We start from the raw sequence: 24,862 nt of genomic DNA, 5'->3' as shown, positions 1-24,862 counted from the left end.
TCCCAAGGCTCCAGGAGTGTGTCATAAACTTGATTTCTGAAGGCTTGCTTTTGTTTTGTGATATATGGTTTATTTTCACATGCATACAGTACAAGTTGAACATAGGTGGAGTTTCACAGCATTAAACACACTCCAGCAGATGCTTCTCCCTCATCAGATTAGGGGGGCCGCCAGCAACATGGTATTCTTGCAGAGAGCAAAAACAGAGGCATATGAGTTAGCACATTCCACAGCTGGGAGAGGGAAGGTAAGCCTGCTTCCCAAAAGGCTCTCTTCTGGAAGAGGGGTCTTCCAGCCTTTAGCTCCTGTAGAAACAGATCACTTGTACTTGACCATCTATTTTGCAGAACAAAGTCACCACACCTTATCTGACAACTGAAACAGCCCTTCGGTTGTCCAGACCCTAACCTTACAATCACAGTTACAGGTAGGTAGCCGTGTTGGTCTGCCATAGTCAAAACAAAATAAAGTAAAAAATTCCTTCCAGTAGCACCTTAGAGACCTTAGAGTCTGGTGACTTCCATTTCAGTGTATCTGAAGAAGTGTGCATGCACACGAAAGCTCATACCAAGAACAAACTTAGTTGGTCTCTAAGGTGCTACTGGAAGGAATTTTTTATTTTATTTTGTTCTTACAATCACAGAATCATTGAGTTGGAAAGAACATCAACCAGCTCAACCGCTGATACCACCATCCCATTTAATATCTATCTATCTATCTATCTATCTATCTATCTATCTATCTATCTATCCTTAAGATCACCAAGTATAGGTACCACCTGGATCATATAACTTAACTCCTCCTAGAGATGTCCTGTCAAAGCACTGAAATATTGTCTGTTCTTTCTTTACAGGCCAGTGGGAGTAATCACATATCTATGGTAAGCCTCAGGTTGGAGGACTATGCTAAGACTGTTCAGGTTCTTCCCATCTACCTTGCAGTTCTCCCATATTATGGTAAAGAGAAGGCACAATGAGAAAGACCAGGGCTCTTCCATGTCCTGGAAGCAGATAATTCCACCAATATGCTTTGACATAGTGTTCCCATTCAGCTCTCCAGAGAGCCATGCTCTACTGTCTCCAGGGTGTGAATTATGGCTTGGGGAACCTTCAAAAACTACCCCAGTAAATTTCCTCATCCCATCACTACATCCTTGCATGCAAGGGCATGGGAAACCCAGAAAGCTTGCCCCAAGCCTGCCAGCCAATGATTTTCTGACTATTCCCTCTCTCAGTCTCACAGGGATCTCCCCATTCGTGGGTGAGAACGACAAGACCACACTCATGAACATCCGCAACTACAACGTGGCTTTTGAGGAGAGTATGTTCACAGGACTGACAAGAGAGGCTAAAGGCTTTGTTATCAAAGTGCTGGTTAATGATCGCCTGTAAGTAATAGGGTATATTAAGGGTCTCCCTGAGGATTTAGATAGAGGCATACCTGTGTGGGATGCAAAGGGGACTCCCCACACACATACTCCCCGCCCCCATGGCAGAGAGAGGGGAAGAACAACTATAATTATTCCTTCTCTGAGAAAGGGAAAACTATGTGTCCAGAGGCACAGAAAGAAAAGCCACCTTAGAGTGAGGGCCAAAGAGAGTTCCAGGCCTCCCCTACCTGGGTAAGCCACCAGCAGGCTGCCAGGGCTTTGCAGTGAGAAAATTATGCTCTAGGGCCCCTCCAGGCATCCTTTTTATTGTGTGTTGATGATGATGGTGGCCGCACGTGATCCTGTGGCTTCCTGCTGAAATCCTGCAACTTTTTATACCACAAGGATTCTGGTATACTTTTGTTCAGCCTTTGTAGCCTTATAGCCCCTACAGTGGCAATAATGTGATAGCATAGAGGAAGCATTACAGAAGTCAAAGGTAACCAAAATAAATCTCTAATGGACTATTATTGTGCCAAGAACATATTGCAGAACATACACACACACAATAAAACATCTGCCCAAAGGTGCCACCATGCACTACATCCACTTTAACACACCTTTTGCACTTAGGAAAAATGCAGAGAAATGCACTGGAAAGTGTGAGACGAATGAATGGTTAAGGAGATGTAGGAACTGTTGGTAAATATCCCGCCCGGGGTCAGTTGTGAGACTGCCCCGAACCTGGAACAAAGCCTTGTGCACATTCCCGGCTACGCGAGACCGGTGGCACATTCAATATGCGATTGCTCTCCAGTGTGAAGAACAACACACACAAGCCATTGATTAGGCTAAACTATTTATTATAGGTAAATGCAGAATATGTGTCTGCTAGCCAGCTCAGATACTCAGAGCTGTGCATAAGAGCGTCTAGCATCTCTCGAGCCATAACTGAAAGTAAAGTACAATAATAACATCACATGTGTGAGAAAGCAGATAGGACTGCTGGCTTTCTCACAGGATAAAAACAGACACGTTACACCGGCCTCGCTGTTGCTTTTGCAGCCCGGCATGTACAAATACCGTATATACGTGAGTATAAGCCGACTTTTTCAGCCCATTTTTTGGGCTGAAAAAGCCGCCCTCGGCTTATACTCAAGTGATGCGGGCGGCTGCAAAGGGACAAGCGGCAAGAAAGGGATCCTTTCTTGCTGCTTGTCTCCCCTGCCCTGCCGATCCCCCATCTGTGCCTGCTCTCTGATCCCTCCTCCTGTGCCTGCTCTGCGCGAGGATCGCCTCCTCCTCCTCCTCCTCCCGTCCCTTCTCCCCAAGGGGAACAGAGGTAGCGACGGGGCAGCGGGAGCAGGAGGAGGACAAGTATCGAGCAGGCGCGCGAGCCGGCTCAGCCCCAGAGAGCCTGTTGCTTTTGCCCCCATCCCATCCCAGCTCAGTCCGCCATAGAAACTGCCCACCCTGACTTCCGGCGGCGACGCAATCGCCGGGTGGTCGAGGGCTGCTTCGGGTCCGAAGCGCCCTGTCCATCCCGGGGGTTAGGAGCCCCGCTACCGCAAAGCGGGGCTCCGGTTGGGGTGCGGGAAGAGCGTCCCGCACCCTGGGCTCCCCGGCAGCGCCCGCGGAGGCTCCGAACCCTTCCCTCGCCCCCCCTGTAAAGGGGGAGTGGGGGTGAAGGGAAAACGGAGCCGGGCTTCGGGGACATGCCCCAACCGGGATGCAAATGCGGCGACAAAGCCCGCGGTGAGCGTCTAAGTTCTACCTTTGAAGAATGGAGCTAAAGGAACCCGGTGGTCGTGAGTAAAGAATCTGATTAGAATTCGTGTTTTCGGAACGATCCGGGGGGAAGGAGAAAGGCAGCCTGCCTCCCTCCCTTCGAGCTCAAACTAACCAATTTGAGTGACTACTGCTACAGAACTGGTTACAAAGTATTTAAAATTGACACATGAGACTGGCAATCTCTTTTTTGGGGAAGTTAACTAGAGGAAAATATCTCCATTTAAAGTTGCGGTATTTGTGCTCCAGCTCAGGAAAATGGCGACGAACAAAGAGGCAGGAGTAGAAATATGATACCCACTTCCTCCTCCTCTGCCAGTATGTTGGGCTTCGTCCTTGAACTGGTATTGAACTCTGGACTAACAGATGAACAGAGACTCACTGCCTTGAAGGTGGAACTGCTTTGTAGAAAAGTCAAAGTCTTGTGTGGGGGTCTGAAATGGAACCAATTGCCCACAGAGGAGGCTTTTAAAACTTTTGACACTTTGGAAGAAAGCCTTGCCAAGGAGCTGAGAGGGTGGATGGAAAGATGGAGAGAAATGAGTGAGCTACTTCGGAGAAGAAATTCGCTTTTTGGGGGTGGCAGCCCCAAGGCGACGTCAAGATTTTTTATATCCAGTCCCCGAGGTGTGAGCTCGGGGGCCAGGGACAGAGAATTAAGGTATTTACAAGAAGAAAAGGAATGCTACAAAGAACCGAAGAAGCTGAGGGATGATGAGATGGACACCCCTGAACTCGTGGCAAGGAGAGGTTTGGACTGTGCCTGGATCTGTGGACGTTTGGAGAGGGAAGCTACATGGAAGTTCAGTGCTGATGCCAACAGAAGAAGAATAATGGACAGAGGGGGTGTGGGGTGAAGCATTAAGTAAAATTTAAAGTAGCCTGTTATGGTAAATTGAAATCGGAGGGCGAATACTGTCAACAATATTTCTTTTTATATTTTTTATTCGAACATGAAAGGAGATATTTCAAGTTTTTATGTTATTAGCAGTGGTCTTAAGGATAGAAGAGATAGACTTGATGTGAATGATTTGTGAAGATCTGTGAGGTGGAGTATAAGCAAAGTGAATTTTAGTGGATTAAGTTTATGGATTAAGATTAAGATGTAGATTAAGATAAGAAATCGATAAGAATAAGTGAAGAAGAATTACGACGAGGTATTATTATGACGATGTATTCTTAGCAAAATGTTGAAGATATAAATTGAATGTAATTATACAATTGAATTTAATTTTCTTTTCTTTTCTCAGGAGAAATGGTTATAAAGTAGATTAAGGATATAAAATCGAAGGTGAAAAGGCAGGGGAAGTCATAGTCAAGATATGGAAATAGAAATTTTTTTTTTTTTAGAAAGATGCAGTAAGATAACTTGACATTGTTTGTATTTGTTTTATTTGTTTTGCATTTGTTTAATTGTAGGTGTGGGTGTGGGTATATGTTGTTATAGAAAAATGCTAATAAATTCTTATAAAAAGAAACTGCCCACCCTGAAACTACCCACCCCCGAAACCTTCCCAGAAACTTCCCCCCTTAATTCCTCCCTGAATATGCCCCCTCCCTGTAAAGAGACCTTTCTTTCCAAGCCTTCCCTCTTAACCCCTGCCCATCCCAGCTCTGCCCACTGTAGAAACTGCGCTGAGACTCTATGATCCTGTGCCTGCTCTACCCCTGCCCATCCCAGCTCTGCCCACTGTAGAAACTGCGCTGAGACTCTATGATCCTGTGCCTGCTCTGCGGAAGGCATCGGGGAGGGAAAAGTGGGGAGAAAGTGCTCCTCGATGTTTTTCCTCTCCGATGCCGAGGATCGCCTCCTCCTCCTCCTCCCGTCCCTTCTCCCCGAAGGGGAACAGAGGTAGCGACAGGGGCAGCAGGAGCAGGAGGAGGACGAGCAGGCGCGCGAGCCGGCTCAGCCCCAGAGAGCCTGTTGCTTTTGCCCCCATCCCATCCCAGCTCAGTCCACCATAGAAACTGCCCACCCTGAAACTATCAACCCCTGAAACCTTACAAGAATCTGCTCCCTTAATTCCTCCCTGAATATGCCCCCTCCCCCTGAGCCCTCCCTGTAAAGAGACCCTTTCTTTCCAAGCCTTCCCTCTTAACCCCTTCCCCCATCCCAGCTCTGCCCACCCTAGAAACTACCCACCCTGAAACTTTCCCAGAATATGCCCCCTTGCCCTTGATGCCCTCCCTAAATATGCCCCAACCACCCCTGAAACATTCCCAGAATCAACCCCCTTTCCCCTTAATCCATTCCAGAATCTCCCCCCTTAATTCCTCCCTGAATATGCCCCCTCCCCCTGAGCCCTCCCTGTAAAGAGACCCTTTCTTTCCAAGCCTTCCCTCTTAACCCCTGCCCATCCCAGCTCTGCCCACCCTAGAAACTGCCCACCCTGAAACTTTCCCAGAATATGCCCCCTTGCCTCTCATGCCCTCCCTAAATATGCCCCACCCACCCTGAAACCTTCCCAGAATCTGCCCCCTTCCCCCTTAATCCATTCCAGAATATTCCCCTTGCCCCCTGAAATGTACCCACAATATGCCCCCTTACCCCCTGAGCCCTCCCTGTAAGAGACCCTTTCTTTCCAAGCCTTTTATTGGTATTTATTTTTATTTTTGAAATTTACCAGTAGCTGCTGCATTTCCCACCCTCGGCTTATACGTAAGTCAATAAGTTTTCCCAGTTTTTTGTGGTCAAATTAGGTGCCTCGGCTTATATTTGCGTCGGCTTATACTCACGTATATACGGTATCCCAACAGGAACCCCAAACTAGCAAATGAGGATGAATGATCATTGTTGTATAACCTCCCCACAAACAAATCGGAACGAATGCTCAATGAAAACCAGACATGGCATAACCTCTGTCTGTGTAAGTTTTGTGTAAGCAAATCAGGATAACAGTAAACAGGTTGTCTGAAGGAGCCCAAAGACACACAATGCTTGGGGACAGCCCCCACCCCACCAAAAAGCTTTGATTACCCATGTGATCCTCTCACCCCGACTTCCATGTCTACTATAGTAGCAAGCAGGAATAGTGTATTATTTATTTATGTAATGTATTTTAATCCTACCTCTTGGGGGGGGGGGGGAACAAGGTGATTGTGCAAGAGTGATCCCACTCTTTTTAAGCTGTGAGGTTTGTTAGCTGTTCTAGAAAGCAAGGAAATGCTCTCACAGTCCTTTGATTCAAGCCTGGGAAGAGGGAGCATTGGAAGGCAGGCAATCAGAGGAAACCGTTCTGCTTTTGGTGGGAGAGAGGAGAGTGATTGGAGGTGGGCTGGAGGAAGCAGAAGGAAAGGAAGAGGACATGCTGAGGAGCAGTGTGTGGAAGTGTGGGGTGTGTGGGCTTTAGCTGCAGCTTTCCTCTATGCTAGTGAATGCTGTATCTACATATTGACTCGTTCTTGTTTTCCTTCCCAGGAGACCCAATGCAGATCAGACCCTGGAACACCCCTGGTTCAAGGTAAGTCCATTTGCTGATGCCTCTTTAGAGAGAGAAGTGGGGCCCATGTTGGGTGGTGGTGCCTTTCTCTAGGCAGGAGAAAATCTTGGTAGCTCAAAGTGGGAGAGGTTCCTTCAAGCAAAGCCTTCTGCCACACATGCAGGGAGCAAAAGCAACTCTTTCCAGCTGCCTGAGCCAGAGGCATCTCTTTGGGCACTGTGGGAAACAGGCCGGACTACATAGGCCTTTGGTTTGACCCGGCTACAGGGGTCTGCTTCTGTTCTTCTGACCCTGCCTGCTTCCACCCTTCCTTTCAGACATTAGCCAAGGGCAAGAGCATCAGTACAGATCATCTCAAGCTCTTCATATCTCGCCGGAAATGGCAGGTAAACTTGGTATCGGAGACAGAAAACACCTTGGTAGCTGTCAGCGTGCTGGCAATTTATTGATTGGTTGGTTTGCGGTTGTGAATTCCCTCCAGCGGCAAAATCAAGGAGGGGGTGGATGAGAAGGTGGACACCATTGTGCAGAAAATGCTGCCATGGAGCACAAGTGGGGTGTGTGTAATTGTGAGTGTCTGTGTGCAACTGTGTGTGCATATGACCCTGCCAGTTGCTAGATGTGGCCCCTGACAGTTTTCCATGGTGCTCTTCAGATGTTGTTGGTCAACCAACGTGTCCAATGGTCAGGGATGATGGGAGCTACAGTCTGGCCTCATCAGGAGGGTGGGCAGCCAAGCCTGTGAAATGAGGTGTGGGTGGAACAGAGGCTCTCTGGGCCTTTGCTGGAGCTCCATCCCATTCTTCTCTCAGCATGTGCTTTCTTTCCCCAGCGCTCCCAGATCAGCTACAAGTGCAACATGGTGCCACGGCCTATTCCTGAGCTCCTAGAGGACACATCCAGCCACTTGTCCATTGCTGTGCCTCGCCTCCTCAAGGAGACTTCGGTATTGTCCTCCTCTTCGGATTCTGATGACCCAGAGGAGTTGCCCTACATTCCCATGCCCCATCAGCCTGAATTTTCCGGCTCCCGCATGTCCCTCACCGAGATCCCAACAGATGATGAGCCTCTCGGGCCTGAAGGGGCTCCAGCAGATGAAGAGGGCACATTGATGGAGTGGCAGGATGATGAGGGACAGGGAGCTGTGGTGGATCCCAAGAGAAAGGAAGAAGCAGAGCTCTCTTTCAGGAGGCAGAAGGGCACGTTGCCACGGAAGCGCTCCACAGAGGCTGAGGAGCCTGGCTCTTCCGACGAGGAGGCTCGCGAGGCCCAGAAAAGGCCAGAGTACCCCAGGAAGGCCCTGAAGAAAGGCTCCAGCCTGGATTCCCCAGAAGCATCTGACAAAGCCTCGCGTAAGGGGGAGTTGCGCCGCGGCAGCTCTGCCGATAGCGCCCTGTTGCTTAGCCTCCCCTCGGATGAAGCGGAGCCCCACTCGCGCAAACGCCTGACCAAAGCAGCCTCCATGGAGCTGCCCCGTCGGAGTCCCAGCCCTGGCACGTTGTACCGCAGGAAGGGCGGACTGCCAGAGGAAGAATACACCCAGCGCCTGGAGGTCATGCGGCAGCGCCTGCTGCACGGCAGCCCCGTGGACGGCAAGCTGAGCGGCTTGCGGGGGCCGCTGCTGGAGACCCTCGGCCTTGAGAAAAAGGGCTTGAGGCCTCCCAGGCTGGAGAAGCAGCTGCCCCCCGGGCACAAGATGGTGCGCGCAGCCTCCAGTGAAACGGCTCCGCAGCACATGCCCCCTGAGGGGCGCCTCCTGCAAAAGAGCAGCTCTTTCAGCCAAGGCGACGGGGAGCCTGTCACTCTGCACCGCCGCTCTGGAGCACCGCTGGAAATCCCCTTAGCCCAGGCTGAAGTCCAGAGGCTGAAAGAGACGCCGTCCCTCTCTGCTCTGAATGAATCCAGGCCCCACACGCCACACGAGGTTCCCTCCAAGCCGCCTACCCCTGAGGTGGAGGCGGGAACAAAGCCCATTGGCAGGGCTAGCTTGAGGAGACCAACTGCCAGGGGAACTGAGGAAAAGCCGTCAGCGAGATTGTCCAAACCTGACACTCCAGAAGCTGCGAAAGCCACAGGCTCTCCAAGGGAAGTGACAACCCGCACACCCATCTCACCCACCCCAGGCAGCTCGGCCCCCAAGCGTTCAGCCTACGCTGATGTCATGCAGACCCTGGCTGGCGAGTCATCCCAGGTCCCTCACAGGGAGGCCGCAGAACCTTCTGCGGCTGCCTCAGAAGGTATACCTCAAACCTTTCCAACACAGTCCCACAACACTGCTGCCTTTGCCAAGAAGGCCGCACAGACCCCCAGCAAGGAACCCTCCCCGCAGGTTCGCTCCTCCAGTGCTGAGCACATCCTGGACATTGACTCTGAAGAGGTCTTTGAGGCCAAATTCAAGAGAGGCAGGGAAGGCTCCCTCAGCAGGGGCCGCAAGCTGCTCTCCAGGTCTGAGGAGCGGCAGCTGGCCAGGCCTCGGGAAGAGGGCATCTACCGGCCAGGTCCTGTGGGTGCCCCGCTGGAGCTGTCCAAGTCTGGGGTCTCTCGACACCTGGGTGAGCGCTCTCGTTCCGTGCAGGACCTGCATGAAGTGGAGAAGGAGGGCGGCTTCATTCGCAGGATGTCGCTGCGACTCCGACGCACACCTCCTGTCGAGAGGAGGAAGGCCAAGGAGGAGGCAGGAGGGGGAGCGAGGCTATCTGGGAGCCTGGCTTCCAAGGACAAAAAGGACTCGGACAGCCAGCAGTCGGAGCCTGGCTCCAGCGAGTCGCCCGTCATGGCTGTGCGCAGGAAGATCGGGACCACCATGGGGCGCCTCTCCACGCATCTGCGCAGCCACTCACAACGTGGCGAGGAAGACCAGGCAGCTGCTGCTGGCGGTGACCGCGTCAGGCAGCCCGAGAAGAGAGCTCCTTTCCTCTCTCACCTGCGCCGTGCGACTTCTGAGGGGGAAAACCTGCGTCAAGTGGGTATCCCGCAGAACCAGCTGGCAGCCCAGTCTGCAAGTGTCCCTTCCACAGAGTCCTTCCAGTCTGACACATCCACAGGCAGCGGTGAGCAATGGTCTACAACCATTTCCCAACTGGGAAAGTGTGTGTGTGTGTGTGTTGTGGTTGATGTTTCTCCGTTGAGGGATCGTGGCTCCTCTGGGCATGTTTAAAGGCATCCTTTATAAGTGCTGTATGACTTTTAATGTGGGGAAGGGAGTGAGGCTTACAAATTGTAGTTCCACCAACTTGTTGGACACTTTTTTGGTTGTGGTACAAGTTCCAGGCAAATGCTGGAGGAACTAGGGATCAAGGAAGAGAGAAAAAAGAGAGAATAATAAGTTGGATAATTTAGAGGATGCTAACACGGCTGAGGTGGAGGAGTATGTGTGATCTGAGAGTGACTAATCCTGCTCTGAGCACACCACACATCCAGTAGAAGCAAGCACTGTGTCAAACAGCCCCCCCCCAACCATTTCCCGGAATTCTCTTGGCTTGCACAAGAAAGAGCCCACCCATATCTGTCATTTTCACAGGTCCTGGTGAGAGCCAGCGGCGCGGTTCTCGCTGGGAACGCTGGAGCTTGTCCAGATCCAAGAAAGACAAGGTTGCTTCGCAGCCCAACATTCCTGCCAGCCTGAGAGGGGACGGTGTTGTCATTATGAGTCAACCCTATGTGCTCAGCGAGTCAGGTATGCCTATGAAGGAATGTGGGGCCAGTGCTGCCATTGAGATAAATTCAGCCTGGTGTGGTTGGCCAATGGAAGCCTGAGTTGCTCTCACCTGTTCAGCTGTGCTAGAAAGTTCCAGCTGCCAGGGCAATTAGAGTGGGCCGTTCTAAGGAAACGTGATGGCAAAGGACTGAACTTGAGTCTTCTCCACTCCACTCTATAGGGCAGGGGTGGGAAACCTTTTTCAGCCGGAGGGCCACATTCCCACGTGGGCTGCTTGTCAGTGGTGGGCACAGCCAGGGGCAAAACAGAGTGGAAGAACAGGTGGGACTCTTTAGAGCAGGCCAAATTCCAGTCATGCAAAAGTCAGAGGTTACTCCTCACACCTCTAAATGACTAGGCAAGCAAGAGGCATTATTACCATTCAGGGACACATTCCAGCTAGGCAAAAACACTCAAGGAAATAATGGAGCAGGACCCGTGAGGGGTGGAGCCTGGGAAGAAGGGGTGGAGCCTGTGGAGAGAGGCATTGGCTGTACAGAATTCTGAGGGCCAGGAAGAGAGTCCCGTGGAGCTGCAATTGGCCCCCAGACCTGGGGTTTCCCCAACCCTGTTACAGGGGATCATTTCTATGCTGGGGATGGAATTCCTGCCAAGCCTTTTAGCACCATCTATCTGGTATTTGGAAGGAGCCTTGGATTTACCCCTTTTATTCTTTGTCCAACGCAGACTTCCCTCCAGTTTTCCACATAAAATTGAAGGACCAGGTATTGCTGGAGGGAGAGGCAGTGCAACTCTGCTGCCTTCCTGCAGCCAGCCCTGCCCCTCGCATACTGTGGATGAAAGGTAAGCATTGTGACACGAGGAGCGTGTGTGTCTGCATGTTAGGGCTGGAACAAGCAATATACTGTAGCTTCTTGACTCTCAAGATCAGAAAGGTGGAGCCTGATACCTGCTGAGTTGTTTCCCAGTGTGTGACTCCTAACAGGTATCCTACCAAAGAGCCATGATGCAATGCCACCCAAGACAGGTTGAGCCACAAAACCAGGAGAGGTCAAGCCCAGAACTGAGCTGCCATTTGGGTGTCCATGCAGATAGACCTAGCTCTATACCCCTGCATCACCACGGTGCAAATTGTGTATCCTTGCACTGGTTGCCATCCAAATGGTTACATTGTCTTGGAACTGAGAAGTGCCGAACTCTGTTGGGATAGGGACCCCTTGGGTTCAGCCAGGAAAAGAGGTGCTCTGACTTCTGATGAAGCTCACGTGTTTGAGTAACTGAGTATGAACTCTGTGGCAAAGACGCATTAGAGCACAAGCTACAGGAGGAGGATGTAAGGCATTGTGCGATATTGATATACCTAGAGTGGTTGTATGGATCAGTTTTCTTGTCCTCTGCAGATAAGCATGCCCTGGTATCAGAGGGTGTTCTCAACATTGTGGCATGTAAAGATGGCCGCCAGCTGCTCACCATCTCCAAAGTCTCCAAGAAGGATGCAGGCTTGTATGAATGCAACGCTACCAATGCGCTGGGCACTGCCACCAGTTCCTGCACCCTGGCTGTAGCAAGTAAGGATAGAAAAAGAGTGCCCTGTGGTTTCCCACCACCCCAACCAAACATCTATGAGCCTATTGCAGCGATATGTCTCATGTAGCAATTGAAGAGAAATATGATTCAGTGTGCATTGACAACTGAATCTGCCAAATTCACCTACCTGTATTCTGAAACAGCTCTCCCTTTACATTCACACTCATCTGAATTTTGAAGTGCAGTTCTCCAACCAAATAATGTTTACAAAAATACATGTATTATAGGAATATATGCATAAAAATGAAGATATTTGTGTAAATACATGTTGTTGTTCAGTTGTTCAGTCGTGTCTGACTCTTTGTGACCCCATGGTCCAGAACACGCATGTACCTTAGTTTTTTTTAAAAAAAATGCATGCAGAAATTTATCAGGAGAAATTTGTACTAAAATGATGGTACATGAGGTGTTGTTTTTTTTTAAAAAAAATCCACAAATTCCTGCAAAATGTGGAGAATTGAATTTAAGAAACTGTGAGAAACTAAATCAACAGATCCTTCCATCCCATATCTCATAGGTTACTATCTCATGCTCTCCCATTCATTTCTCTTTTCTCAAACCTGTTCCTAACAGAGATTCCTGGGAGACCAGGCACCCCAGAAATCCCCCAGAAGTACAGGAACACAGTCCTGGTACTATGGAGGCCAGCAGATACTCAGGCACCCTGCACGTACACGCTGGAGCGGAAGATGGATGGTATGAACTGCTGGGATGTGGAAAATATTGCCAGCTGCTTTCTGCCCTTTCCTTTGCAGAGGCTCTAGTCATCACATGCATTCCCTTGGTTCTGTGTGGACCTTCTGGGGCTCCATATCCACCACCTCCATGGTCGCAGGTGCAGGATTTTGTATCCTTCTAATAAGGCTACAGTGCAACTCGCAGTCATCTTCTCATTCCTACTCCTTTAGTTGCCTGCCCATTCCCAAACAGCTGGTGGTACATCAAGACCGAAAAGTATTGCTTCCCAGTAGTCTCCCTTCCCCATCCTCTTGCATTATATGCAGTTCAGTTACAGATTCAGCCCAGATCTGAGGACAAGATGCGGAGTTTATCACCTTTCTGTAGAGATGGGTGTTTTCAAGACTTGATTCAATCTTCATGCAAGGCACAACCTTTACCAGTGAGCCCCCTGGAGGCAATATCCGGCCCCTGTCACACATGTTTTGGTAACATAATCCAGATTAGCAGATTTGATGCACGCCCTACATGGAGCTGATTCCGGGAAAGGTTCAGAAACTTCAGCTGGTGCAGAATTGAGTAGCCAGGATGGTGCTTATCAGAGCATATGAATCCAATATTGTTCATTGGCTAACTGTTCCCAATTCAAAATCCTGGTTATGACTACAAAGCCCCAAAACAGTTTGCATTCTTTCCCATGCTTTGTGGAGCTCCTTGCCCTTTAAGGTCTAATCAACCCTCTCTTTATCTGCGTTTCAGTTTGATGCCAAATCTTTTTTTCTTGCACCACGTTTTCATTTTTATATTTTCCCTGCATTCTGTGGTTTTATTTTTTTGTTTCTGGTTTTCAGCATTGGTTTTGTTTGGTCTTTACTGCATATAGCTTTAATTGTATTCCTTCCCCCGCCCCAGGAGAGCATGAGTGGAGGTTGGTCAGCTCAGGCATCGCTGACTGCTACTTCAATGTGACAGATCTCCCTGTTGCGAGCATGGTCAAGTTTCGTGTTGCCTGTGCTAACAAGGCTGGACAAGGTCCCTACAGCAACCCCTCGGGGAAGGTCTTCATTGAGGGTGCAGGTGAGGACGAGGGAGGTGCTCTTAGTCCTGATAGTCTGAACCAACCAATAGGTTGCTGTGGCTGTGTACACACCATACATTGAAAATACATTTCCACCACTACCAGGAATCCTGGGAGCTGTTGTTTATCCCTCACTGAGGTGCAATCTCCAGGACCTTTAACAAATTACAGTTCCCAGGATTCTTGAGGGGGGATTTGTTTCAGATATATGGTATGCTTCGAAAACTGAATGGTGCGTATGCAGCCATTGTGCTTGCATGTACTCCACAAGGCATGTCCTAAATTCTGGCTGCAAGCCCACCTCATGGTGTCAAGGTGCAGCTGCCCTCGGTAGGGAGGATATTTCTTTTACTGAGCTGGCTCTGCCATAGTTGGGATTCCCACTGTTTGGTGGCTGAGAGGGGTTCCCTCTATAGATTTTCCCTTGCCTTCTGGAAAGAGGCAGGCCCTCCTCTTCTGAGCCTAAATCAGCTTCCTTCTCCTCTCCCAGAACCCAAGGCTGCCTTCTCAGCTCTCACTGCCAAAAAGAGTACAACTGCCCCGGAGAAAGCCGCTTTCACCAGATCCACCCAGACCCTCACTGACCAGTCTCCCCAACCCGTGCGCAGAAATACAGGTCCCCTGCCGTCCTCCCCTCCCAGGAAGCACAAGGGGGCAGTGCCGGCACAAGGGGGGAAGGCTCCTGCTGCCCCAAAAGTGACTCAACCTGAGGGAAAGCCTCTGGCCGCGGTGAAGGCCAAGCTCCCGATTGCGGCCCTGGTTCCGTCCTCCAAGGAGGCCTCGTCTTCCGAACCTCCAGCTGTTGCGCAGTCCACCTCTCCAGAGCCAGACTTGAAGCCTTCCAGAACAGCATCTTCTCTCAGCACCCACAGTGCCTCAGTGCCCACCAGGGTCTCGCCTGCTGCGGCATCCTCCCCTGGCTCTTCCGTCTCCAAGTTTTTGCCCATCTCTCCTGCCTTACCAACCCCCGCGGCAGACTCGCCAGTGACCGTCTCCCCGAAAGCTGTTCCCTACATGGCCACCTCTTTCATCTCCATCCCACCAAGGGTGCCCAGCACGACGGAAGGTGCACGCAGCCAGCCAGTTACCCCCAGCCCAGAAGAGGTGCCTTCCCACACTCGCTTCCTGAGCCGCAGCACTACCCCTGGCCGGGACGCTGGAAGTGGGGCTCAGGGCAGGCTCGCTTCAACTTCCAAGGATGAGTCGTCGTTGCGCCAAGGGGTCCCTCAAAAACCCTACACCTTCTTGGATGAGAAAGCAAGGTAAGAGATCTTTCATAGGGACATAGGAAGCTGACAGCTCGGTGCAGGAGGTGGTCATTCTGGTCCACTATTATCTAGCACAGTGTTTTTCAACCACTGTTCCGCGGCACACTAGTGTGCCGCGAGGTGTTGCCTGGTGTGCCGTGGGGAAAATTGAAAAATTCAAGAGAATTACTTTATATATAGTCAATATAGGCACAGAGTTAATTTTTTTAACATTTTCTAATGGTGGTGTGCCTCGTGATTTTTTTCATGAAACAAGTGTGCCTTTGCCCAAAAAAGGTTGAAAAACACTGATCTAGCAGTTGGTTCTCCAGTTTCACAAGAGAAAACCTTGTTCCCAGCCCTGCACCTGGATACGTCAGGGTCTGAACCTGAGACCTTCTCTTAGATAGCGTGCAAAGCAGCACAGAATGATGCCTCCCTCTAGTCCATTTCTGGACCAGGAATTTCTCAGCATTTGGTGCAGTAACCAGCCTTCTCTGATCCTGGATGTGACCAAGGCCTCTCATGTTGTGGCCATAGCATTAGCAGCCTCCCTTGCCCCTGTCCGCTGCCTCCAATGTATCTTCAGAGATTTAGACCCCACACCAGAAGCAGTGGCGTACGGAGCCGCTTTGCCGCCCGGGGTGCCGCTCCATAGTGTGCGTGCATCGTGATGTCATGATGCATGCACGCTATGGAGCGCAGTCCTTCCGGGCTGCCGGGCGCAAGCAGCCGCTGAATGGACGGGCTGCGGCAGCCCGTCCGTGCGGTGGCTGCTCGCAGGGCAACTCGCAAGGCTGCCGGGCACGAACAGCCGCACGGACAGGCTGCCTCAGCCCATCCGAGCGGCGGTTGCTCGCGCCCGGCATCCGGGACACACTGCGGAAGTGGGCACATGTGCAGTCTGTGCGGGATTCCGCACTTGTGCAGTCCGCCCTGGATGCTGGGCGCGAGTGGCACCCCGTCAGGCTGCAGCGTAGCGTGAGAGCAGCCGCCGCATGGAAATGGTCCAGGCGGCGGCTTGGTAGTAATGGGGGGGTGGCGCCGAGTGTCACCCCCCCCTCCAGGCTGCAATCGGCAGGAACCGGGGGCATGCCTCTCTCAATGCCCCCACCTTCCTACGCCACTGACCAGAAGCCCTCCTTCTCTGTGCCCAAGCAATGCTAAACCCTCTTCCATTCCCTTGTGGTACATTTCAGTCATGCACTTGACTCTCTGAGTGTCATCTTCACAGGCCCAATCACACAACCATGTTTATTGCATGAAAATGGCAAGAATCATATGGCAGCAGTTTCATTTCAACCAAGCTGATGGAGATTAAACTTGTCACACAAATTCAAGAGCTGTTCTATGCATTATGCGGTTTAAAGTAGTAGACCAAAGTGGTAGAATTCTGGATTGCACTACTTGATACTGCTGTGCCTGGGCAACACATATCTTTGAATGTTCCCTCCAGTGCTTTTAAAAAACCTTATACTGTATGTACTAAACTAGCTTGTCAGAAACATTTAGTTATAAACTCTCTTCTTAATGTGCTTGCTTGTAAGATGGAGCATTAAAAAATGTAACACCTTCGCAGCTGTGATCTGGAGTGGTACTGTCCAAAACTGTACTATCACAGTCTTACAGACTCACTCTGTAAAGCAGATAGGGAACCTCCAGCCCACAGGCCAATCTTGGCCCACTCTGCCTCAGCCAATCCAGGGTGATTTAACTATGTGAAAACTGTTGTCGTATCCATTGAACTCTGTGGTTACATGTGCAGTGCTGTGTAACGGAAGCTATGTACACTGTGCCTTAGCTTTTGTTAGGCAGGCCTAGCAAGCCTCCAGACATGCACTTAGCATGCTCCATGTATATATACGCAGGGGCCGGTTTGGAGTGATCCGGGAATGTAAGGAGAACGCCACGGGCAAGCGATTCATGGCCAAGATTGTGCCCTATGAAACGGAAAGCAAGCAGAGCATCCTGCAGGAATACGAGATCCTAAAGGGCCTACACCACGATCGCATCATGACTCTGCACGAGGCCTACATCACCCCCCGCTATCTGGTGCTGATAGCTGAACACTGCCCTGGGAAGGAGATCCTCTACCACTTTGTTGACAGGTTTGTTGGGGGGTAGGTTGGGAGGCAGGAGGGGAGTAGGGGTGAGACTTCAGGATGTTAAGAGAAGAAGCTCTGTGTCTGCGAGGGCCAAGCATGGGGCCACAGAGAGGTTTGGCTAACTAGCAAAGTAACATAGAGTTACAAACATAAAAACCAGGACGACACAGAAGAAGTGTTGGTCTAGTCACACGCAATGGGGGCATGAATCAGTTTGTGGGCCTGAATCAGTTTTAGTTGACCATGGCAGAGGAGATAACTGGGCCTATTCACAACAGGGTAATTGAAGAGGCCAAACTGTGCCACTGAGTCAGAATAGAGCTGAAGGGAAATAAAAGGAACTCATTCCAAACACCTCCACTTCACCCAAACATTTGAACCTATTTCTTGTCATCTTCCGCTTTATAATCTGGAACAGCAAGAGACAAGTAAATTATTCTATGCTTTAAGACACTGCAGGACACCTTTAGTAAAATGCATCTAGATGGTTCAAGGAAGGGCCTGGCTTGAATGAAGAGTAGTTAGCGACTGAGGACCACATTATTCAGAGGAATTTGTTTTCTGCAATCTTCTGTGAATATGTAAAAGATAAATGGATATAAACCTTTTCTGTGCTTTGATGTTCATGAGATGAGCAGAATCCTGTGAATGTGCAACTTGATGGGTTTACAGTCATTAGATGTTAACCCTTGCCTCTCCTATTCCTCTTGTGGCTGAAATGCATAGTATATGTTCCTTGAGGCAAAGACCTCTCATCAGCACAGCCAATGGCTGAGTTGGGGAGAGTTGGTAGTCCCAAAAACATCTAGAGGGCCACTGATTCCCCACCCCTGCTATAAAGCACCATGTAAATTGATGGCACTGCCAGTATATGATCATGGTGGCAGTGCCATCAATTTACAAAACAGTTTGTATAGAGCACAAGTTTCCATAGCCTCTTATTTTAATTTTAATTCATTTGGTGTTTTTTAAATGTTGGCAGCCAAAATGTCTATGTCTCTGTCCTGGATCTAGCACTGTTCAATATTATGATTAATGACTTCAATAAAACATTAGATTTTGCTGATGATACAGAACCAGAGTGGGTGGGAGAAGGAATTGCAAAATGTTTAGCCTATGATTCAAATCAGAAAGATCACAATCAGTTGGGCTGGGGGTAAAACAACCAAACCCAACAAATGGATAAAAAACAGGACAGAAAACGCCAAGTGGACACAAGACAGTTAGAGGTAACTGCTGCCTATTTCCCTAAAGGGTTGAGGGGCTGCTTCGCCCCTGTGTTTCAGACTCCATGTGATTCTTCAAACCTTCCTGTGGTTCCAGCAACCTGATAGCCCTCTCCTCCTCCTCCTCCTCCACCTCCTCCTCCTCCTCCTCCTCCTCCTCCTCCTCCTCCTCCTCCTCCTCCATGAATTTGTCTCATCCTCTTTTCAAGCCATCCAATTTGGTGGCCTTCACTGCCTCCTGTGGGAGCAAGCACCATAGCTTGGCTGGTGCTGCGTGAAGAAGGACTTTGTTTTGTCTGTTCTGAATGTTCCAACATTCAGCTTCAGCGGATGTTGATGAGCTCTAGCATTATGAGAGAAGGAATCTGGTGGTGGTATTTAGTCACAAAAAGTGGAACCTACAGCAACATGTTGCAGTGTGGAGTGCTTCTGTTCAGTCAGCCCATCGTGCCTTTGTTTCATTTTCCATTCCACCCATTTCTCTGATGTCCCTCCAGCCATCAGTCAAAATTCCATGGCTGCTAAATCTGCTTAATCCTCACTGGGATGTCCTTTGGGGCGTCCCTGTCCTGACCCTGTCCTCCCTCCTGTGTGGGGGCAGTGCTATTTTGATTACACGTGCAAAGCCTAAGCAGTAGGAACAAAGGAAATTGCAAAGTAATGTAGAACAGAAACAGGGTGGTGGTGAAGTGACTGAAAGTAAAAATGAAAATAAGAAAACAACATATTGATCAGCCGTTGATCATTTAATGTCCCCCATAGTCACGCAGCAACACAAAAGGATGAGGTTAGGTAAAGGTAAAGGGACCCCTGACCATTAGGTCCAGTTGCGGACGACTCTGGGGTTGCGGCACTCATCTCACTTTATTAGCCAAGGGAGCCAGCGTACAGCTTCTAGGTCATGTGGCCAGCATGACTAAGCCACTTCTGGCGAACCAGAGCAGCACATGGAAACGCCGTTTACCTTCTCACCAGAGCGGTACCTATTTATCTACTTGCACTTTGACGTGCTTTCAAACTGCTAGGTTGGCAGGAGCAGGGACCGAGCAACGGGAGCTCACCCCATCACGAGGATTTGAACCGCCGACCTTCTGATCGGCAAGCCCTAGGCTCTTGGTTTAACCCACAGCGCCACCCACATCCCTTAAGGATGAGGTTGGGGTGGGGTTAAAATTTTAACTTCTGACCACTGTCAGCAAAAAACCTTCTAGGTGGGCCTTGAATGGGGTTGTACAGACAGGGAAAAGTTTTTAAAGAAAAGATCAGTTCAACAAATGCATGAAACCAAAACAAAAATAGATGTATTAGCTGTTTTAAAAAATAGAAAATATAATCATGGGTTTGCCCTGTGTATAACATAAAGTCACCAGTGTGCTTATTTAGGAGTAATGGTACCATATTGTTGTTTAATTGTACCAGTACAAGTGCAAGGGAAGGGTCCTTGTGTCCTTCGCTCTATTCTCTCGGTGATATACCTTACTCTACAGGTTCCGTTACTCAGAGGATGATGTGGTGGGGTACGTAACACAGATCCTCCAAGGACTAGAATATCTGCATGGACGGCGCATCATTCATCTCGACCTGAAGCCTGATAACATCATCGTCAGCCCCACAAACACATTAAAAATTATTGACTTTGGCAGTGCCCAGACCTACAACCCACTGGTGTTGCGCCAGCTGGGGCGTCGTGTTGGCACACTGGAGTACATGGGTGAGTATCTTTATGGAATTGGCATGTGCGTGAGATTTTGTGGGCAAGGCAAACTACTTGTGGAGTAAGTATGCCATGGAATGAGCATATGTGGTACCTATAGGCTGAGCTATGCATGTTGCTAGTGGGTTGAAGTTGCATACTACTGAATTGACAAAGGGACTAGCACCAAAGAGTGGAGATGGCAGAAATGGGGGAATTCCTCCCTCCCCACAATGTTAAGTTCTTTGTTTCGTAGGCTACCTTTTTGCAGGACTCACACTAGGAGATGAGGACAGAACTTTAAATCATAGAGTTGAAAGGGACCCTAAGTATCATCTGGTCCAACCCCCTGCAATGCAGGAATATGCAGCTGCCCCATACAGGGATCAAACCTGCAACCATGCTCTAGCTTTCCCCAAACACTTTACTGCTAGGTTTTCTTGTGATTTGCTGCTCCAGGCTTAGAGCTGTTTACTTTACAGTTTTGTTCACCTCACAAAGTGTTTGTTGTGGGGGAGGAAGGGAAAGGAGAATGTTAGCCGCTTTGAGACTCCTTCGGGTAGTGAAAAGCGGGATATCAAATCCAAACTCTTCTTCTTCTTCTTCACAGGCTAGACCACAGATGATTCACTTGCGTTTTAACCACAGAGCAGCAGAGGATCAATCAGCTTAATCCAATGGGTCTCTCTAGCACAACAAACAGAAGCCCCTCTGGGCTCATTATGACAATTTATTTATTTATTTTTGTATAAGATTTATTGCCCACCATTCACCATAAGGTCCCAGGACAGCTTATAAAAATAATACAATTATAAAAGCAAGTAAGGCAGTTTATACAACTTAAAAAAAAGTAAAACCAGCAGTGAGGTGGCATGGAGGGGCAGAGACACCTACCGGTACCTGACTTTCTGTCATGTGATCCGCTGCTGTTTACCAGGAGGGAAAAGGAGGATGGGAAGGACACTGCCGTGGTGCAAACACACCAACAGGAGCACCAGAGTGGCTCTGCCAGTGTGTTTTTCACGGTGCCAAATTCGCAGCCAGCTCACCTCTCCAAATAAGCAGAAGTGACTGACCTATCGGGAGGTCAGGTAAACACTTCCCCCCACCCCACCATCCACCCCTGAGTAAAAGAGTTCCAAATAAAAGCAGGGCAGTATAGATTAAACAGAAGAAGTGGGTCCCACAAAACAAAACAAAAAAACCTTTAACTGTCGAAGGCCAGGGCAAAGTGGTGCAGCTTCTGTGCAGGGAAAGAGATGATCCTTCACTATTTCCTTTGCAGCTCCAGAAATGCTGAAGGGGGATCCCATTGGTTCGGCAGCTGACATCTGGGGCTTGGGAGTCCTCATATACATCATGTAAGTATGGCTGAAGAGGGTGAATGTGGGAATCTGACAAGCAGGGGAGAAGAGGTGGAATTAGAAATGGATGTCCAGAGCCTTCTTTTCTGACTCACCTGACCAGATTCACTTAAAGAACAGGATTATCCTAGACTCCTGCCTGTGGACATATATCTCTGATGCACCATAAAAACTTCAGATTGGTACTTCTGTTCCCCGTGGAGGTGCTGTTCCTCCCTTGCAGCTGGGAGTGCTGGTTTGATGGACGAGTGATATTGTGCATGTGTGTGACCTGCACTTTTATCTTCTATTCTGCTTGTCAGGCTCAGCGGACGCTCCCCATTCTTTGAGATGGATCCCTTGGAAGTAGAGAGCAGGATCCTGGCAGGGCGTTATGATGCCTTCAAGTTGTACCCCAACGTCTCCCAGAGTGCTGCACTCTTCATCCGCAAGGTTCTCTCTGCCCAACCATGGTGAGTGAAAGAAGTGTGAAAGGCCTTGGTGGCAACGCCACGGGATGGGTGGCAAGGAAGAGCTGCCTTCGTAAACAGAATCTGGGGGAGCTTCAAGGCAGAACTCAGATTACGGAGGTTTCTCTCTCTGATGGCATTTGAGCCATGGGAGTGGTGCTATGGCCACAGCCCCTGTGTCAAAAAAGCAGGTACTGCTTAGTCGTGGATTAGTCTGGAGTTCAGTAAAGTCCTGAGAGCTAAATGAGCTGCTGAGGTTTAGAAATTTCCAGAGTAGATCTTTCCAGCAGTAGCAGAATGCAGCCTCTTCCTAATATCCCTTGGCCTTGCAGGAGCCGCCCAGCTCTCAAGGACTGCTTTGCCAACCCTTGGCTCCAGGACGCCTACCTGATGAAGCTGCGTCGGCAGACCCTCACCTTCACCACCAGCCGCCTGAAAGAGTTCTTGGTGGAACACCAACGGCAGCGCAACGAGGTGGCCACCAAGCACAAGGTCTTACTGCGCTCCTACCATGGCTCCAGCAGCCACATGCCCTAGCCGCCTGCCCTGCCGGACGAGCCACAGAACATTCCAGCAGGGGGCGTGATGGGCCAAGCACCCACCCACCCAGCCAGGGTGGGACTTGTTGATATACCTCATGGATCAAGAAGAGTCGTCAGCACTGGCCGCTGTTCTTCGCTCTACCTACCAGTCCTGGAGGTAGCCTGGCCCAGAGAGAGGGAGTCAAACAGTCCCTGGAGGCCGAAAATGGCAGATTGACAAGAATCGCTGCCATGGGGTTGGGTTCAGGGAGGTATGAAGTGCAGTGGGCCATGAAGCCATGCTGTTCCCAGGCCAAGGTCAAGGGTGGGGGGAGAAAGCCTTGACGTTTCCTTGTCTAAATAAACTCCTCCTCCCCGTGGGGATGCAAAGGGCCCTTCCTGTATTGTGCCTCAAGGGCTGCGTCTGTACCCTGCGTAGGTCAGGTGCAATCAAGCGCTCCCATTGACTAACAGCAGGTGCAAAACATGCCGGCTGCAGCCACTGAGCAATGGGGCATCTCTTCCTCTTACATGCCAAGCGGAGCTGGGAAGAAGACAATGAGGGATCGACCCTGAAGTATTGCAGAGAAGGCATTTCAGCAATGGAAAACTCCAGTCCCCCACCTGTATAGCCAACATATGCAGCATAGGGAGTATAATGAATGTTTCTGGTTCCCAAGGCAGGGGCTGGGAGGGGAGGGGAGGGGAGGGGAGGGGAGGGGAGGGGAGGTGCACATTAAATCCACAGCACCCCTACACTTAAGACAGCAGCTAATAACAAAGACTGCTGGAGTCAAGGGCTGATGGTACTTTCCCTGGGGTTCCTCTCCACTCACCTCTGCTTGGGTATCCAGAAGAAGCCAATCACGTAAGGCACCCACCAGTTTCCCCCTGTTCACATACCTACCATCCCACAATGCCTCTTCTTTGCTGTTGCCTTCCTTGTGTTTTTCTGACACGGATACACACAGCCCAATCCTATCTTAAGCTTCAGAACTAGTGCAGAAGATAGATGCCTTCTCTCCCTGCACGCCTTTCTGAATCAAGGACATACCTCAGATACACCACCCCCCTCATACTATTTGCCTACATGAACCCTTCTCTCAGTGCTCTTTTGCCACAGCCCATTCTGGCACCTGCAGAACACTCACGATGGCACACAGGCAGACCTCCTCCAGACATAGGCACCTTCTCCTTTTGCAGTCAGGCACACATGTGATCTCACATGGCCTCCGGAGGTGGCTGGGTTGAAGAGGACAACAGGGTGGGTTCTAAGTCTTGGGGTGGGGGTAGCGGCCGTTTATTTCTCTGCTCTTGACCTGTGTAGTGTCCATAGCAAACCAGATCTGACATACCCCACTGAGAAGGGCGGAGGCCATTTTGAAACCGAGAGTCTACAAGTTTTCACAGCTGCGCCTAAGGGGCAACCCAGGAGGGACAAACCTGGATTTCGTATGGGTAGGGAATGAAGAGAATGTACCATTGGCGCAGAGTTGAAAGCAGACCTACCAAATGAAGCAGACCTACCTACCCACCCCCCACCTTGGCTGTGTGAATCCATGGCCATGGTTCCCCATCTCAATCTTTTCACCCCATGCCCCAATGTGTTTTGATTGTGAAGATGCTCGTTTCCCTGTGGCATGGAGCAAGCAAAGCAAACCAGGACTGCTTCCAGAGGGGTGGCTTCCTAGCGCTAATAAATCATTGCTCTTCCACTGTAAGGTACAAGAGGAATTGCAGTTGAACTTTGCACACTATCAGGGATATTGCACTTTTCTGTATGTTCATCCATCCACACCAGTGGGTGCGACAGAGCTGCTGGGGGGGGGGAGGAAAGATCTAATTCACCTAAGTGGCCATTTGAAGAAGAAACCTGAGTGAACCTTAAAAAATAAAATAAAAATCAGTTATTTATTTAGTGCTAAGCACTTCTTCATTAAAGCGTGATCGCCCATGATTGCTATGAAAGTGTTTCATGTTTGTTTTGGACCAGAAGTGAAGATTGGAAGTGTATAATTAGGGGGGAGGAGCACATAGTTAAAATGGTGGTGACTAGAAATATTTCCCCCCTTTTATTTTTAAAATTAGTGTTATAGCACCGTAGCACTCTTTAAGAAGCGTGCCAATACATCCCTATCCTAATACCCCAACAAACCAATAATGTTAACAATACTGACAACATTGTTTAAAAACCTTACACCCAACACAAGCGCCACAAAGGTGCTTGACACCATTTCAATGACCCACCCCTGTTGCAAGCGAAAGGGAAGACAGCCTGTTCTCAAACAAGGCCCTCCGTGCCAGCTGAGACGCAGGACCAACTGGCTAGGAGCCAAATGGTCCAAGCAACCCCAAACACCTATATAACTACATATACAGTAGGCTACTTTCTATAACCTACTCCCCAATCTTCAGCCCATCCCTAAGTATAACCCCACCCACCATGCTATATGTCACCACAACAACACACTAGGTTCGATAGACAATATAAGGTGAGAGACACAGGCCAACCCAGACAGGTTGGCAGGGAATCATGCTATAAAATAAACATACCAAATGGCTAGCTTAAAAGCAATTGCACTAAATGTGAGGGGATTGAGAAACCCTGTTAAAAGAAAATGCATCACCTCATATGTAAACGCCATGAAACCACACATTA

At 49.7% G+C, this 24,862-nt stretch overlaps 1 protein-coding gene across 5 annotated transcripts in view; it reads left to right on the top strand.

Annotated features, from left to right (window-relative positions):
- SPEG (striated muscle enriched protein kinase) overlaps positions 1-22,597 on the top strand; it is a 122,043-nt gene extending 99,446 nt beyond the window's left edge. For all 5 annotated transcript variants that reach the window (XM_033160073.1, XM_033160062.1, XM_033160103.1 and 2 more), the window contains 16 exons: positions 854-880; positions 1,235-1,387; positions 6,576-6,618; positions 6,915-6,983; positions 7,430-9,647; positions 10,118-10,273; positions 10,982-11,098; positions 11,656-11,823; positions 12,416-12,538; positions 13,433-13,597; positions 14,089-14,860; positions 16,714-16,953; positions 19,664-19,887; positions 21,155-21,230; positions 21,536-21,685; positions 22,015-22,597. In XM_033160073.1, coding sequence (XP_033015964.1) covers positions 854-880; positions 1,235-1,387; positions 6,576-6,618; positions 6,915-6,983; positions 7,430-9,647; positions 10,118-10,273; positions 10,982-11,098; positions 11,656-11,823; positions 12,416-12,538; positions 13,433-13,597; positions 14,089-14,860; positions 16,714-16,953; positions 19,664-19,887; positions 21,155-21,230; positions 21,536-21,685; positions 22,015-22,219 — 4,906 coding nt within the window. In that variant the 3' untranslated portion in view covers positions 22,220-22,597. The remainder of the gene's footprint in view (positions 1-853; positions 881-1,234; positions 1,388-6,575; positions 6,619-6,914; positions 6,984-7,429; positions 9,648-10,117; positions 10,274-10,981; positions 11,099-11,655; positions 11,824-12,415; positions 12,539-13,432; positions 13,598-14,088; positions 14,861-16,713; positions 16,954-19,663; positions 19,888-21,154; positions 21,231-21,535; positions 21,686-22,014) is intronic.
- The last annotated feature ends 2,265 nt before the right edge of the window (positions 22,598-24,862 follow it).

This window comes from Lacerta agilis, chromosome 1 (genome assembly GCF_009819535.1).
Source record: "Lacerta agilis isolate rLacAgi1 chromosome 1, rLacAgi1.pri, whole genome shotgun sequence".
NCBI lineage: Eukaryota > Metazoa > Chordata > Lepidosauria > Squamata > Lacertidae > Lacerta > Lacerta agilis.
The sequence above is the reverse complement of the archived record's forward strand: the minus strand, read 5'-3'. Positions and strand labels throughout refer to the sequence as shown.